At 41.5% G+C, this 15,561-nt stretch overlaps 1 protein-coding gene across 1 annotated transcript in view; it reads left to right on the top strand.

Moving 5' to 3' along the window:
• Positions 1-531: 531 nt before the first annotated feature.
• Positions 532-15,561, top strand: part of MAOA (amine oxidase [flavin-containing] A) — a 66,773-nt gene continuing 51,743 nt past the window's right edge. Inside the window, exon 1 of the mRNA XM_087427005.1 lies at positions 532-1,759. Coding sequence (XP_087283131.1) covers positions 532-1,759 — 1,228 coding nt within the window. The remainder of the gene's footprint in view (positions 1,760-15,561) is intronic.

Raw genomic sequence — 15,561 nt, 5'->3', positions numbered from 1 at the left:
CAGAAAACCAATAATTGCCAAATCCTCCCCCAACTGACAGTTTCCACTTCACCCCGCCCCCTGCGCGGCTGCGCAGATCTCTTCCGGCCCCCTCGTGACGTCACAAATGGGCCAGACCAAGTGGGGGCGGCGGCCTTGCAACCGTGCCATCCAGGTGCCGTTTCTTCACGTATCCGCTTCCCTAAGCCCACCCCAGCCCAGGCCCCTTTTAGTTAAAGCGTTAGAGTAAAAGCACCAGGTTGAAACCCCCACGCGGCCACGCCCACACTGTCGCCCGGCCACCGCCCCCCTCCCTTTCGGTGGCGTAGCCCGGCTATTCCGGGCGGGGGAGCCCTCCTTGAGCGCGCTTTGGGCGGGCAGGGAAGGCGGAGCCAGGCTGCCTCAGCGCCTCATCTCCCCTCCCCAAGTGGGCCGGGCTCCCGGGCTGGGCCTCCAGAGTGCCGGTCAGGGACAGTCGGGGCCTGAGAGGCGAGCGCACAGGGGGAGGGGCGGGGGCGAGCGGAGCGCCCGGCCCCCTGGTGCGTCAGCCCTATGAGCGCACAAAGCCGGGACGCCTCCCGCGGCCGCGGCGCTGGCGGCAGCAGAGGGCGCGAGGCACAGCGCGCGCCGGGTGCCCGGGGCGTCGCTCCGCAGATCCTGGACCCAGCCTCCAACTTGGGCCCGGCCTCGCCCTCCACGTCCCGGTGGAGTGTCCATTCTGAGTGGCTGACCGTCTCCCAGCTGTTTTCCAGCAACCTGTCGAACGCGTCCACACCCGACGCGGCATACTCCTGGAGCTTCAGCGCGCCCGCCCAAGCCGGCCCCAGTCCTAGCCCGAGGACTCACACGGACTCGAAGATTGGCCACTGGGACTCTGGCGCCCACGGCCTGAGCGACCGGATCCCCATGTCTGCCACCCACAAGAGCACCCCCGAGGGGGCTGCCCCAGCCTCCAGCCCGGACACCGGCAACCCCCTGGTATCAGTACGAAGATCTGTCCCGCCCTCAAGCTCCCCCCGATTGTTAGTACTTGAGTCCGCCCCACCCTCAGTGCCCAGCTCCCCCCAGGTATCAGAACCCCCTACACCCCCAGGACCTCCTACACCCAATAACTCCCCCCGAGGGTCGATAGAAGGGTCCATCATGGAATCGGTATCAATACCTCCCACACCCAATAACACTCCCCAAGTGTCAGTACATGAGTTCGTCCTGTCCTCGGTGTCCAGCTCCTCCCGGAGTGCGGTACAAGGACCTCCTCCGCCCAGTAACACCCCTCGAATGTCATTACAAGAGTCCATCGAGTTCCCAAGGCTTGGCCCCCGCCAAGTAGCTGTACTAGAATCTGTCTCACTCTTGGGCTCCTCTCAAGCGTCGATACAAGGGTCCGCCCCGCCCTCAGACCTCGGCTCCTCCTGGAGTTCGCTAGCAGGATCTTACCCATTCTCGGGCTCCTCCCTAGCGTCGGTACTAGAGTCCGACCCGTCCTCAGCGCTCAGCGCCCCCTGGAGTTCGCTACAAAGAACTGCTACACCTAGTAACTCCCCGCAAGTGTCATTACAAGAGTCCGCTCCGCCCTCAATGCCCAGCTCCTCCTGGGTATCGGTGGAAGAATCAGCTCCGCCCCCGGGCTCCCCCCGAGAAGGGTCCGCCCCGCCCTTGGCCGGCCCCACTCCTATACCCAAGCCCCGGGAGAGTCTCACCCAGAGCATGGCGAGTCAGGAGAAGGCGAGTACCGCAGGCCACATGTTCGACGTAGTCGTGATAGGAGGCGGCATCTCAGGTCAGTGTGGACCATAGCGGTAGCCTGAGGGGACCTGGCTGACCCTGGGGTGGGGGACTTGCGGTAGCGCCGTGGCGTTTAGTGGGGTCTCTCTTGTGCACGCCAGAGTGCAAGAGTGGCCGGCTGGATCCCGCAAGGCGGGGGTGGGGGTTGGGCCAGTTTTGCTGGTGATGTGAACCGGGAGGAGGCAGGAACAATAATTTTACTACTGCTACTATTAAGTACTAACATTTAATGAGCTCTTGCTCTGCAGTCATATTTAGCACTTTACGTGGATTTTCTCAGTCCTCGGCAGTCCTGTGAGGTGGGTACTATGTTAGCCCCCATTTTACAAAACTAAGAAACTGAGGTCTGGAGAGTTGCAGTAACTCTCTGGAGGTCAAATCACCCAGCCGAGAAGTGGCTGAAATGATTTTCTCCCATTTAAGACTCGCACATCTAATTCCTGCGGTGGCTGCTTTGCCTCACTGACTTCACGTCCTTTGCCCTAAGCGGAACATCAGTATACGGATTTTTGTAGTATTGAGGTAGTAATAGTGTTATTTCAGTCCTGCTCTTCTCTAAGCACTTTTCCTTAGAAAATTTGGTAAGTGAAGAGGAAGAAGAAGCATTTAGGAAAAGGTTTTTTTTTAAAAAAGAGAAGAAGAGAGCCAGGTGGGTTCTTAGTTTTAACCTACTCTCACCAGTTTTTTTAGAACTTGCAGAAGGTATAGGGCATTTATTGCCCTAAGGGAATCCGTTTGTGAAGCTGGCGCTGACGGCAGGTCAGAGAATGTCCTGTTGTGTCCTTTTGTAAGAGCTCCCACCACCACAGGACTCTTGTCCTGTGATGAGCCAGCTGGGGAGCCTGGGTTCCCCTGGTCCTGGCTTGGGTTTGAAGCTGACCAATTGAGTGGTGCATGAGGCTTCTCAGTATCTTCCTGGAAACCTCATCATGATTGATGTATTAAATTGTCACTTATGTTGTTATAACTGGTAAAATGGTTGAAATTTAGGAATTGTGTTTGATCTCTATCTAGAAGCCCACAGTAAGCTGTCCACGGCCCAGGAGGGTGTTAATAATTTCTGGAATATACCTGCAGGATCTGATTTAAAGAGAGGGAGAAAGAAGGTGGGAGGGAGTTAAGTAAGGTGGCCCCATATATAATCCTTTTGAGGAGACTCTGAACATGCTTACAAATTAATTTCGGGTAGAGATAGCTTTTGACTTGTCCCGTTGAGGAAAAAGTCTTCATCACCAGAGAAGAGAGTCACATGAGCTGTTGCTTTGACAACTCCAGCCAGTGCCAGCAAAAACATGCATGTATGTTGGAGCATCAGAGGAAAGCAGAGTAAGAAAAAGAAATATTTCCCTTCATTCATTAATTTATTTATTCATTCAACAAACACTTGTTGAGTGCTTGCAATGAAGTGGACTGGTGTTTCCAAAAACCTAGTCCTTCTGTGCAAGCCTCCTAGAAGCAATATGATTGTTTATCACTGGAAAATAAATATGATGATAATGTGTTGTGTAAATTGATTAGGAGTTCTGTCTCTTCTGCCATCTCTATACCATCTATATTTCACAATTCAGGGTTCTTTTTGGACTTTACCCTTGTCTTTTCCTAGTTCTGTGTTCCAGTATTCCTTAAGGAGCATTTTGTCTTTTATTTTTCCCCTGCCTGATTACCTGCTGTTTCTCCCTTTCCATACTTTACTCCCAGTAGTTGGTCATGAGCAGAGGTGGATTTAAGTGTAGCTGATGACTCTTATGCTTTATGGCCTTACAACTGCTGTTCCCTTCTGGTTCTCATTCTAAATAATTAAACAGTTTCATACTGTATCTTGTATTCCTAATTTTGCATTCTTTTTTCTTAAAGAGAGCACCCAAATTATATAAGCTTCAGGCCCCTCAAAACCTGGATCTGTCCATGGTCACTATTAGTTATTAAGTTGTTCATTTCTGTTTGGAGGAAGTAGAGTGCATTTCTTGCACAGTAGTTCACACTCCTGTTCCAGAAGCCAGCTTGTAGTCCATCAGTGACAGTGGAAAAGGCATTGGGCTCCCCCTAATACCATCTCTGTCAGTCAGTTTTGAGGGATTTTAACATCAGTTTTGATGTTAAAATCCCTCAAATCTGACCAGAAACATTGCTTTCTGGCCGTGGTGCCTTCCCAGAGGGTTTATAACTAAAATAAAAGTAGATGCAAATCTGGCACAAGATAAACCCTGCACACAGACTGGGTGTTTGATGAGCAGATGAGAGGCATTACTTCCCAAGGGTTCTTGAGGACTCAGAAACACATCATCTTTGTGTGTGCTTAGCAGTATCCCATGAGTTACTTAATAGTCCCTGTATCAGTTTTAAGTGCTTTTGGATATGTCTTATAACTTTTGTCAGGACTTGCACATTTTAATATGTTACCCACACATACTTATAATATATGGCCAATACTTAGCATCTGCAGTGTTATTCCTATTATATAACAAAATAGCTCCCCGAAGAGTACAAATTCTAAATGACAGTCCTCAAAATCGATCCATATTAACAGAATTATATTTCATTTTTTATAACTATCTTTGCACAAAGAATAGCAGCATCTTAATATATCTCCCTTTGTCATTAAAAAACATAAAACAGAGCATGTCTTACAGCCACAAAATCCCTTTTTCTGTCCACTCACTGATTAAATAATTTTATATACTATGTTAGTAGAGGGGAAAAACCCCTGCTCATTTGTAAGTAGTATAATGGTATCTTTCACATGCTCTGGCCCTTATCCATCTTCCATCATCTATCACCAAGTCCTTTTTGAAACTCCTTTCATATTTTCTGTGACACTATTGGATCCTGAATTTTTATCCCACACTGATTGCTTCTTTTCTGTTGCTTTCATTGTGCCCATGTTTTTGTGAACTTCTAGTTTTGAAATGGCCTTCAGGTTCAGATGTTTATCACTTTTGGGCTCTTATGCACTCTTTTCTTCTTTCTCATTCTAGGACTTCAACTTTCCCTTATCTATAGAAAGCTCTTAAGTTTCTAGTTTGAATCCTTTTCTTTCTCTGAACTACTGTCCCATAGCTTATCTGCTTCTGGATATTTCACACTTGAATGTCTTATTCTTACTTCATATTCAGCATGTCCAAAAGCCTCCTTGCCCTCCAACCCAGTTTCTCTTCCTCAATTCCTTGACTCTGTTCTTGGCACCACCATCCTTTCCATCATTTTTGACACATTCTTTTCTTTTTTCTTCTACACCCAGTCAACAGATCCTTCTAACACCTCTTTTGGGCTATTCCTCTTCTCCATTCCCAGTGACTCCCCTGAACCCAGGACAGACCCTTGACCCCTTCAGCTCACCAGGTTATGACCATCTTCCCAGTGGCCACCCTTTCTCTTGGGCTCTCTCTTCATGTCCATCCTGCAGTGTTCTCCTAGACATGAAGATACGATTTTTTTTAAAAAACACTTTTTCCATCACCTTGCTCTTCTGCTTAGGACCTTCAGTGCTTCTATTACCAGCCTCTCAAGCTCCCCTCCACACCCCCAATTATCTGGTCCTACTTGGGTGGCATTTTCCACTAATTCCAACATGGACCTGAGCTTTAGTCATGCTGCTCTCTTGTCCTCAGTGCTATACCATGTTTATTTTGTCCCTCCGTTCTTTCCCTCTTTTTGTTTTTCTTTATGTGGAAGTGCTTCTCTCTGACCATTTATATCCTATCCATTCTTTAATACCTGATTAAAGATTTTTTTCCTTGGTCATTCTGGATCCCCTTGATTTTTCTCTCTTCTTGTAGAGCTTATAATCTGTATCTAACAATTCACACTTATTTTCTGTCTTTATTTCTTGATGTTATTTTAAGTATAGCGGTTCAGTTGCTGACTTCAGATGCTAGTTCTTACTCATGAGCTGACATAGATATAACAAATGACAGAAACCCAGTGTGTAAGATTTTAAAAATCTGCCCTCAACTGGGAATTTATGAATTGGCTCTCTTTAGGGAGAGAAAAAAAGCCCACCTTCAGAAGACAATGCATACTTCAGAGTCTTTGGGCAGAGGAGGCTCTGGTACATGGACTCTTTCAAGCATTTTGCGAGCCTCTACCATATGCCGGTAGTGGCTAGATCACAGGAAAGAGGTATATAAAGATGAGTAAGTATTAGTGTCCATGCCCATAAGGTGCCCCATCCTCTTGCAAGAAATAATCAAGTGAGAAAATAATTGACATTCGTACAGTGAGAGAAATATTAATGTTATGAATATGAACAAAGTGCTGGGACCTTGAGTGATAAGTAGGATTTTTAACAGGTAGAGATAAAAGGATGGGAAAAACACACACCAAACAGGAGGGACTGGAGGAGCACACATACGGAGTCATGAGGCCGTGAGCCATGTATGAGCAGTGTTTAAGCCCATGGCAAGAGTTCCAGGGGAGGAAAGTTGTTGCCTACTGTGCCTCTAGGGATGTGATCCTGGTAACTGTCGGGATAACCCCAATGTGCCACATCTGCCCAACGGTTAGCGAGCACGCAGTGAAAACACTTTAGTCGTAAGGCTGGATAGTCCTCGGTGATTAGAGAGTTTTTCCATGTTTTTTGAAATTAAATTCCAAGTGTCATGTAAAAAGAGATATTTCCGTATGGTGTCTAAGCGATAGAACTCCCCTATATTTTTTTCTACAAGCCGAGTTCAACTAAAAGAATTGAGAACAGTAGCCACCCAGAAGTTGGTATAAAATTATCAGGGACTGAATATTTTCCATCATGTGAAACAGAAAAGCCATTTTGCAAGAAGATTGAGTAATGTTCTAAATTCGGACAATTGAATCCACAACATACCACAATTTCCCTTTTTGCTGAAATACATCACCCTGAAGAATCATTTCTGCTAGAAGCATTTTAGGCATTTTAATCCAGAATTTGGCAGCACATACTGTGTGGTTTTGTAGTGATTAAGAAAAGCTTACATTAAAAAAAAACGCCACTTATTTTGATGACTTAGTTATTTAGATACTCTGAGGTTCAGTGCGGGCTGAGCATTAATTTTCTGCCTTGTAAGATACTTCTTTGCCCCTGTTTTGTGTTTTGTGTTTTTTTCTCAAAAATAAACTAGGATACTTTTCCTTTATAAACTTTTTTATGTTGAACAAAGAACATAAGAATTACATTTATTTGGGTTCTAATTTTTCAATATCTTCACGGTTGAATGAGGGTTTATCTGACATTCAATGGGCAGTTTTAGCATTTGCTCATTACTAATTGATTTGAATCTATACATAATTCTCAGATAATGTGAAAAATATATTTAACAATAGATGTAAGTATAGTATAATTATATAAGTATAGTATAACTACAGTATAATTGGATCACAGAGACCAATAATTAAGCAAAAGAAATGTGGAAGCCTGTTATTGGTGAATTATGGGTCATACAATCTTTGTGCAGGTGTGACATATACATATTTTACTTATGACAAATCTTGTCAGTATTTGGATTCAGGTGTACCCCAAAAGACTGGGGTTATGGTGTAGTTTTATATCACATACAGGGGTGTTCAAGAGTGTAGACATCCAGGGCCGGCCCCGTGGCTTAGTGGTTAAGTGCGCGCGCTCCACTGCTGGCGACCCGGGTTCGGATCCCGGGCGCGCACCGACGCACCGCTTCTCCGGCCATGCTGAGGCCGCGTCCCACATACAGCAACTAGAAGGATGTGCAGCTATGACATACAACTATCTACTGGGGCTTTGGGGGGGAAAAATAAAAAAAAAAAAAACATTAAAAAATAAAAAAAAAAAAAGAGTGTAGACATCCAATCAGCACTAATTTGAAGACTGTACTTGCATGTATGAGATAAATAGATTTCATAACGATAGTTACTTTTCATTTTAAGTTTGAGTTTTTAGAACTGCACAAAATGAATCAAAAGATGTTTAGTTACATTTTTAAACATTGTAAGCATTTGAGACAAGTTGATTGTTAGGACTGTTTTATCCTTTTATTTTGAAAAATATTTTGTAGTTTTACCAGCAATTTGTATTTTCATTTGGATGATCTATTCCTTATTATGTTGTCATCTGGCATTATGAATTAGTGCAGCTTAAAATCTTTGAATCACAGTTTTATCATCTGTAAAATTAGAGGTTGAATTAAGTTATATGTGATATATCTTCCAGTATCTTTTTTAGTAATTATTCGGCTTCCTAAAGGTCTGTCTCTTCAGCTTTCTCTTTCAGACTCCTCCTCAACACTTTTTTTCTTCCATGTTGTATTCTGGAAATGGTTTGCATCATCTCTCATATTGACATCCTACACTAACTTAAGTCAGGGTTGGGTCTCTCTTACAGGTACTCATTCACACCTTCTCCATGGCCCCTCTAAGCCTTAGTTTAAAGGCCTTTTCTAGTTGTTACTAGGCCAAAGTAAGTAAAACTCCACTTTATAGCAATATTCAATTGATTGATTAGGTAAGAGTGTCAATAAGAACATAAAAACCAGATGATAGGCTTTGAGAGTTAATTACATATTAAGCATGTTAAAGAGTCATAGAATTACACCCTGTAAGAGCTCAAAGGGACTGAAAAGCAGGCTCAGAGGGGTCAAGTGAATTACCAAATGCCACAAAATTCTCAGCAGTATAAGTTGACCTTGGATCCCTAAAATATTGACCGCCAGGACAGTGCTCCTTCTATGCCTCGCCCCACCGAGCTTGCTTTATAGTCTCATTCATAGAAATGCAGTAAGATTTGTTACTGCTTTACTTTGAGGTTTGATGCTCTAAAACCTAGTGACTGTTTTTTCACAGTAGTTTATATTTTAGAATATATTACATAGCATATGACTGCTTCATGAACATTTAAATTTAGAAATATGGGGCACACTATTAGATCAAATGACTTTTATATGAAGAATCTATTTTGTTTTTGAAAAATCCATTTCTGGTGTGTTTAGGATAATGAGTAGCGATTGTTTGAATAGTTTAGATCAGTGGTTCTTAACCATTTGGATCAAATTTGCCTTTGAATGTCTGATGAAAGCTACTGGACCTTTTCACCAAAAAAATGCATATTTTTACCCATAGACTTTTTTTCATGCACCAGGCAAAAATCCGATGTTATGGAAACCTCTTCAGTGTCACTGTCCCTGTAGTGTAAATATTTTCGGCTGATACTGAGACTTCACAGAAGTGGTAAAAAATAAGAATTCAAAGGATTCATTAGGTCATTAGACCATTTCTAGTGATGAATATGTAAATAGACAATGATAAAAACAGTCAAGACATCCAGGCTGAAAAATAAGGCACCTGCATTTCCTACGTTAAGGCCATGATAAATAGAACAGTGAACCTAACATGTTTTGAAAAGAGAGTATTTGGAGAGACAACATTGGTGAAGAAAATGGAAGGCTGTGATGGCTGATGTGATTTTTTTTTAAATAGTTTTCCAACATTGGTATTTATAGATTTTATGTATTGAAGTGAAGCCATCGATATTAAATATACATTTCTGATTTAATATGCATTTGTAGTAGCTTATAAAAATCATTGGTCATTGAAGACATTTGAGAAAATTCGGGCCCAAATGGGAGATTTAAGTTCTCTAGATCATCTGTCAGTGCATTTGTCTCTCCAGTGTCCGTGTGAGGCATAGGACCCCTCTATGTCATGAGGTTACAACTGTGAACCTGAAGTGCTCTTGGTGTCTGAGGTTGATTCAGGGGTTCAGTCGTGGTACAGAGAAGAGAGCAGGAAGTGACAGACAAGGAAAGGATTTCATGAAGGAAATCATGCTTGATGGAAGTGCTGTGGATTTTGTATAAATTCTGAAGTGTAACAAAGGTGACCTTTAAGGTGACCGTTTCCAGATTAAATGAGTTTGCTGTAAGCTGTGGCTTAAGTTAAAGACCTTTTTCTTGCATACCTGCATGTATGTGTTCATTCATTCATTTATTTGTTTATTCATTCATTCAATAAATATTTGTTGATTGAGTTCACTATGTGCTTTGAGCAAAATTTATGGCTTTTGCTGCTTTCCTGCTTTGGGAGCATTTCTTCTAAAACTTCAGTGTGAGCTAATGTTTGACTATAGTTTTTATTGTCCTTGGAGTATTCAGTCCAAGAGTCCAAACCTGCAGTTATGTAAGAATTCTGTTGGCCTGAGATCACTTCACTGCATAATAGAAAGTTAATTTTAAAAATTTAATATATGATATACACTATACACATTCCCTAGGTGGAGATGAAAGTCAGAGTTGAAGAAAAATGTCTCTTTTTAGGAATAAAGAGGAAGAACTGGAAAAGCCAGCAGATCATAAGCCATAGCTACACTAAAGCTTTGCTTCAACACTCTTAGCTTGTGCTCTAGGCTTTGTTCCCCTGGGACCCCGCCCAGGGGAGTTTATTACTGTAAATATTTGAACAATCTTATAAGAGATGAAACCAGCTTTCCCAAAGTGTGTTTTGAGGTATAGTTTTTTCAAAAAGAGAGTGGGGAAATGCTGAGTTAAACAGGTCTCTTCACTGCAGGACTTATCAGAGCCTTTAATATGCCAATGTGTGCCACACATTTCCCAGAAGGAGAAACAGCATGTGTCCCAACTTCCACAAACATTGATACTTTTCCCTAAAGCATCTTGAGGACTAGTTTTCCATAAAACATTTTGCAAACTACTTCTTTAAACCACAGCACATCCTAGTGTGCAGAATCTGAGGACAGCAGTGTGGAGTGCCCTTGATGTATTTTAAGTTTCAATGAACGAATGGGGTGAATAATGAATTAAGAGGTAATTGTGTTCCCTAACTTGGGTGAGATCCATTTATCTAAAGTGGAGATGAATGCTGAACAGTAATCAAATAAATTAGGACTGTCTAGACAACCAGCCTGTTGAATTCAGGACAAATTGAAGTTAATTGTTAGCTTTCCTCGATTTATCATTTGAGACAGTGCTGTCTTTTTAGCTTATCAAATGGATTAGAAGATTTGGCTTTTTCAAAAGCAGAGAATTATTTCTCTGAAAAGAAGCACAAAATACAGATGGATATAGAGATGGATAGGTAGATAGGTAGGTAGGTAGGTAGATAGAAATGGTTGTATGTATCAGGGACAAGTTTGTGTGCACATTGATATTCTCTGTTCTCTTTTGCTAAAAGGCGCAATACTGGTTCAAAGACCAGAAAATGTACTAGTAGTATATAGAATCTGCTGACTTACTTAGGCATAAAGGTTAAAATTACCTGGTACCCTTTCCTTGTCAATCTTTCTTAGTTGCTTGAGATAAATATAAGCTGAGTAGCATTAGAAACTTCCCTGTTGCCCTCATTCAGGTGAGCATGGTTTTGTTTTCTTGGTATGTGGTTCTTTTATTCATTGCAACAAGCATTTGCACACCTGCAACATGGCAGGCTCTATTCTAGGGATGCAAAGATGTATAACACATTCTGTTCTATTCTGAAGAAGGTCATGACACACTAGTTAAAAGGCAGATCTCTGGGCAAGAGGTCATGGTACCTTGGACAAGGGCAAAAGGCCACATTGGCTTGGACAAGAGTGGCTGTGGTTGCAGTGGTGGGAAGCAGTCAGATTCAGAACGTATTTTGAGGCTATAGCCAGTAGGACTTGCTACTTGAATGAATAAGGTATATGACAAAAAGAGAGGAATCAAGAATGGCTTTGAGAGTTTTGACCTGAGAACTAGCTAAATGGTGGTGCCATTTACTAAGTTGAAAAGGGGCAGGGGAAGAATGAGTTATGGAGAAATATCAAGTGTCCTGTTCTAGATGTATTGAGCTCGAGATGCCCAAATGACTCTACTTTCTTGGGGGCTTAATTCTAGCAAAGAGGATATAAACTATATAAATACTATATGTGTATATCCTATAGTATACATATACAGTATGTATAGTGCCAGGTGGTGAAGTATGCTAAGAAGAACAATAAAGCAAGGTAACAGGGACAGAGTGTGACAGATGATTGTATCACTTGTCTATATTGAAAGTGGGTTCCCTGGACATTTTTCATGACGAATATGCTACATTTCAAGATTTGTGCTAGTGAGGAAGTGGAGACACCAGATCATTTGTTGTAGGAGGAAAATTAGAAATTGAACTGGAAAGGATAGCACGAGTCAAATGGACAAATTCCCTTTTTTCCTAATGTGAGTGTGCTTGAAGGAGTAAGCTAAAGAAAAGGGCCCTTGGCGAGGTAGAGAAGGCAGGGATAAGTGTGAAGCTAAGTTTCATGGCAACAGATTTATATCTCAGGAAGCAAAGGACCATTTCCTTGAAGGCTTCATTGCAGATATTATTAATTCCTTGTCCAGTTATGCTATGTGGGTTAAATCACTTCCTATACCATTTCTATGGGGATATAGCCATCTCAGGACATTGGTAGCATTGCAGAATCTGTGGGAACACAGTTTCCATGGGCAATGGCTTTAAGAAGCTGGAGCTCGGTTTGCAGTTGCTATGGCAACAGTGGTGCTGGCTGTATACATCATCTCACCCAGGCTCTTCTGATCTAATAACTAGGATTAACAATTGCTTGAACTCTCAAACAAGATGTACTTTTAGCAGACTTGTTTTTTTTTTTTTTTAGCCTCTCTAATAAATCCATTAACCTATTTTATTTTGGTTTCTGTAAAACCTGAATGATTGAAGAGAGAGAAATCAGAAGAGGAATTGTATTGTTTTAAACTCATCACCCCTATGTAAAATACATAATTGCAAAATGATTAAAGATTTGCTTGCGCCATTATCTCCTATTTTCAGATTTTTGCATTTTGAAAGTGATCAGATCCTTATTTACACAATAAGGCCTTGACAAACTCTTTGTGAATGTAGCTTCTTTGGACTCTCTACTCGCATAGAAAACCACAAGACATTCTAGAGTGTTGGGCTCTTTTCTTCCTAATGAGCTCAGTTGGCCATGATTTTGGAGAAGAGCTCTCGGTGCAGGTGCAGGGGATGGTAGATTTTGCTGGTGCCCACTTAGACCTTTTGTCCCAAACACACTCATGGGAGAATCACAGACTTTAGACACTAGGACACTTGAGAATCTGGGACACCTTTCCAAGGTGGTCCTTCATCCCCTACAACCCAATGAATCTCATATGCTTGCCAATTTAATAGACTCTCTCCCCGTCCATGACTTCTTTACCCTTCCCCTCTCTGATCTGAGGCCGAGTCTATAGCTTTAACAGTGTGTGTTGGAGCCAGCTTCTACTAGCTCTAAAGGATTGATCCTGATTGCATATGCTCTTCTTAGTTCCACATTCAGTGATATCACATTGGTAGCTTGAAATCACACTGGTAGTTTGAAATCAGCCATGATGGGATCATCCATGGGATATACCAGGGAAATACAAAGCTGCAAATCAGCTGCCCTCTCCTTCCCCCAGCCCGGAGATGGTGGTTAACCATTTACCAGCATACTACTGTATCAAATCTTTTCCTTATCTTGGAGAGGGAGAGGGGTGCCAGGAGGGGTGGGTAGGGAGCAGGCTTCTATCACTCTAGATTCTATGTGGCCATTAAATTATGGAAAATGAATGAAAGGAGGAGCTATAATGCACAATGCTCTTAGCTTTGGTTTATCTATATTTCTTTGGAGCAAGATGAAATAGGTTTAATACAAGATTTTAAATCTGTTTTCATACCAAATATGAAAATAAAAAGTATTTGAATATGAAATCTTTTTTTTAGTAGCTACATTGTATTTGGTGACTTGCCTTTAGACTTAAAAACCTTTTCTAACAATTTTATCCCATTTACAAAAAAAGGCTAAATAAATATTTTCAAAGATTATGGCAAAAGCCCTTTAACTAATCTGTGGAGTTGACAATTGAGATATGATTTTTTTTCTATAAGTGATTATTGAATTTTGTAGTAATGAAGGGAGGGTAGAATGCATAGTGATACACAAAAAGAGTTAAGGAGTATAATCCAAGACTTATATCTTGAAGCAGGCATTATCTTAGTTTTTTCCATTCGAATCAACAGACAGCCACAGTTGATATATTAGAAAAGCTTTTCTGGATCACAAGTGTTTGCCTGTGCTTTATTTATGACTTACTGAGTTATTCATTGAAAATTAGTTAGTTATTTTTCAAAAATAACTTTTTCTAATGGCATCTTGCTTTTATTTCAATATTCTATATTTTCTAACTTTTAAATTATCATGAAGTTCCTTATCAGAGTCTTCTTCACCATTAGCACTCAAACTGAAGCATTAGCATCCTATTTATTCAGCATCTTAGAAGAAATATTTTTCTAAATAACTTAAATCTTCTCCCTTAAAATTCTAAAACCTTTTTAAAATCATTTTCCTGAAATCCTTTTTAAATGCTTTAAACATTTTCCTTATTTCTTAAACTAAGAATTTAAACGTTCCTTGCTAAGATAGGGCCAATCATTTTCCTGTAATGCAGAAACAACCATTTTTGTCAGCTTCTTAATTTTGTTTATATCCTTAAATGCCAAACTGCAAAATGACCTTTGTCACTGGTCTGGTCGTTGTCCTGGCTCAGCTAGTCCTGCTCTCCTCTCCCCCTTTATCCTCCTGAGTAGTATTTATTTAGTATTGGCACTGAAATCCACTCACCAAACTTGTTTAGAGTTACACGTTAGATTCGATTTTATTAAGGTTCCAAGTGAGGGTGTGAGAAGTAAAATTTCTTCCCTTTCAGGACACTTTGTTGTGGTCATATCACGCACTTGGTTTTCTCATCTGGAATATGGGGATAATGAAATCTATTCCAAGGGACGGCTGTGAGAGGCAACAGGAAAGGCACATGAAGTTGATCTGTAGGATGCACAATGCTAAACCAACTGCGAGGCTGCCTCTGGAGGCAGGACCACTGCAGATCCCACTGCTGTGGGAGTTCAAAGCCACTTCTGCTTCTTCTTAGGCAGCATGCAGAGGGCAAGTTTCTCCTCCCTTAGAAGAAGAGCCACCCAAGGAATTCTAGTAAACCTTTGGGTGTATTTATCTATCTAATTGGTTTATAGTTAGATTGATTAAGGAGAACTGGGAAGAAATTAAACTTTTTGCATCTTAGTTTCTCTGCTTTTAAATATAGAGTGGTACTTTAAGCCTAAAAAATGTTCATATCGTTTGACTAAGTAGTTTCCCTTCTAGGACTTAATTCTAAAGAAATAGACATAAGAACAAAGATTTATGCATAAATGTTTTTCATCACACCTTCCTTCTTTTTTTTACAACGGTCAGCGTAAGAAGCCTTGGCTGTGTCCCAGAAAACACAGTGCACCAAGGTTTGCAGATATTGGCTTGAATTTATTTAAATCGTCATGGGATGCCTTTCTTTGTGAGCAGATTCCAAAGATTCGTTGCATACCTAAGTCTTTGATGGATGTCAGCAATGTAAGGGTACACTGTACTTGAAGGGGTCGAAAGTACGTACAAACATCAGCAGATAACAGTGCTGGATATTATGATTTAGCTTCCCTGCATTTTAGATCTTACAGACCTAAACACATCCTTGATTCTGGCTATGTATATTCCATGCCATTCTGTATATGAACAAAATACTGCATCAGGCTGTGTCCTCTGAGAGCAGACATCAAGACAGAACTAGCCATGTAAGAGATTTATTGTAGGAAATGCTTGTGAAGGGGAAAGAGAGCAGGAGTAGGCAAGTTGTTGAAAAAAATGAACCAAGGCAGTCTTGTATAATTTCCCACAATCTGGATTTTGTTGCTTGCATCCCAGTGGTATTATTTAACATGTTCCTTAAAGTATCTAAGTATCAGATCTAGAGGCTTAATCACATTAGAATTTAGCTTGTTTGCTCCTTCCCTTCCTCC

Source organism: Ceratotherium simum, chromosome X (assembly GCF_057802395.1).
Source record: "Ceratotherium simum simum isolate JZ-2026a chromosome X, ASM5780239v1, whole genome shotgun sequence".
Lineage (NCBI taxonomy): Eukaryota > Metazoa > Chordata > Mammalia > Perissodactyla > Rhinocerotidae > Ceratotherium > Ceratotherium simum.
Note: the sequence above shows the minus strand (reverse complement) of the source record. Positions and strands in the feature narration are given on the sequence as shown.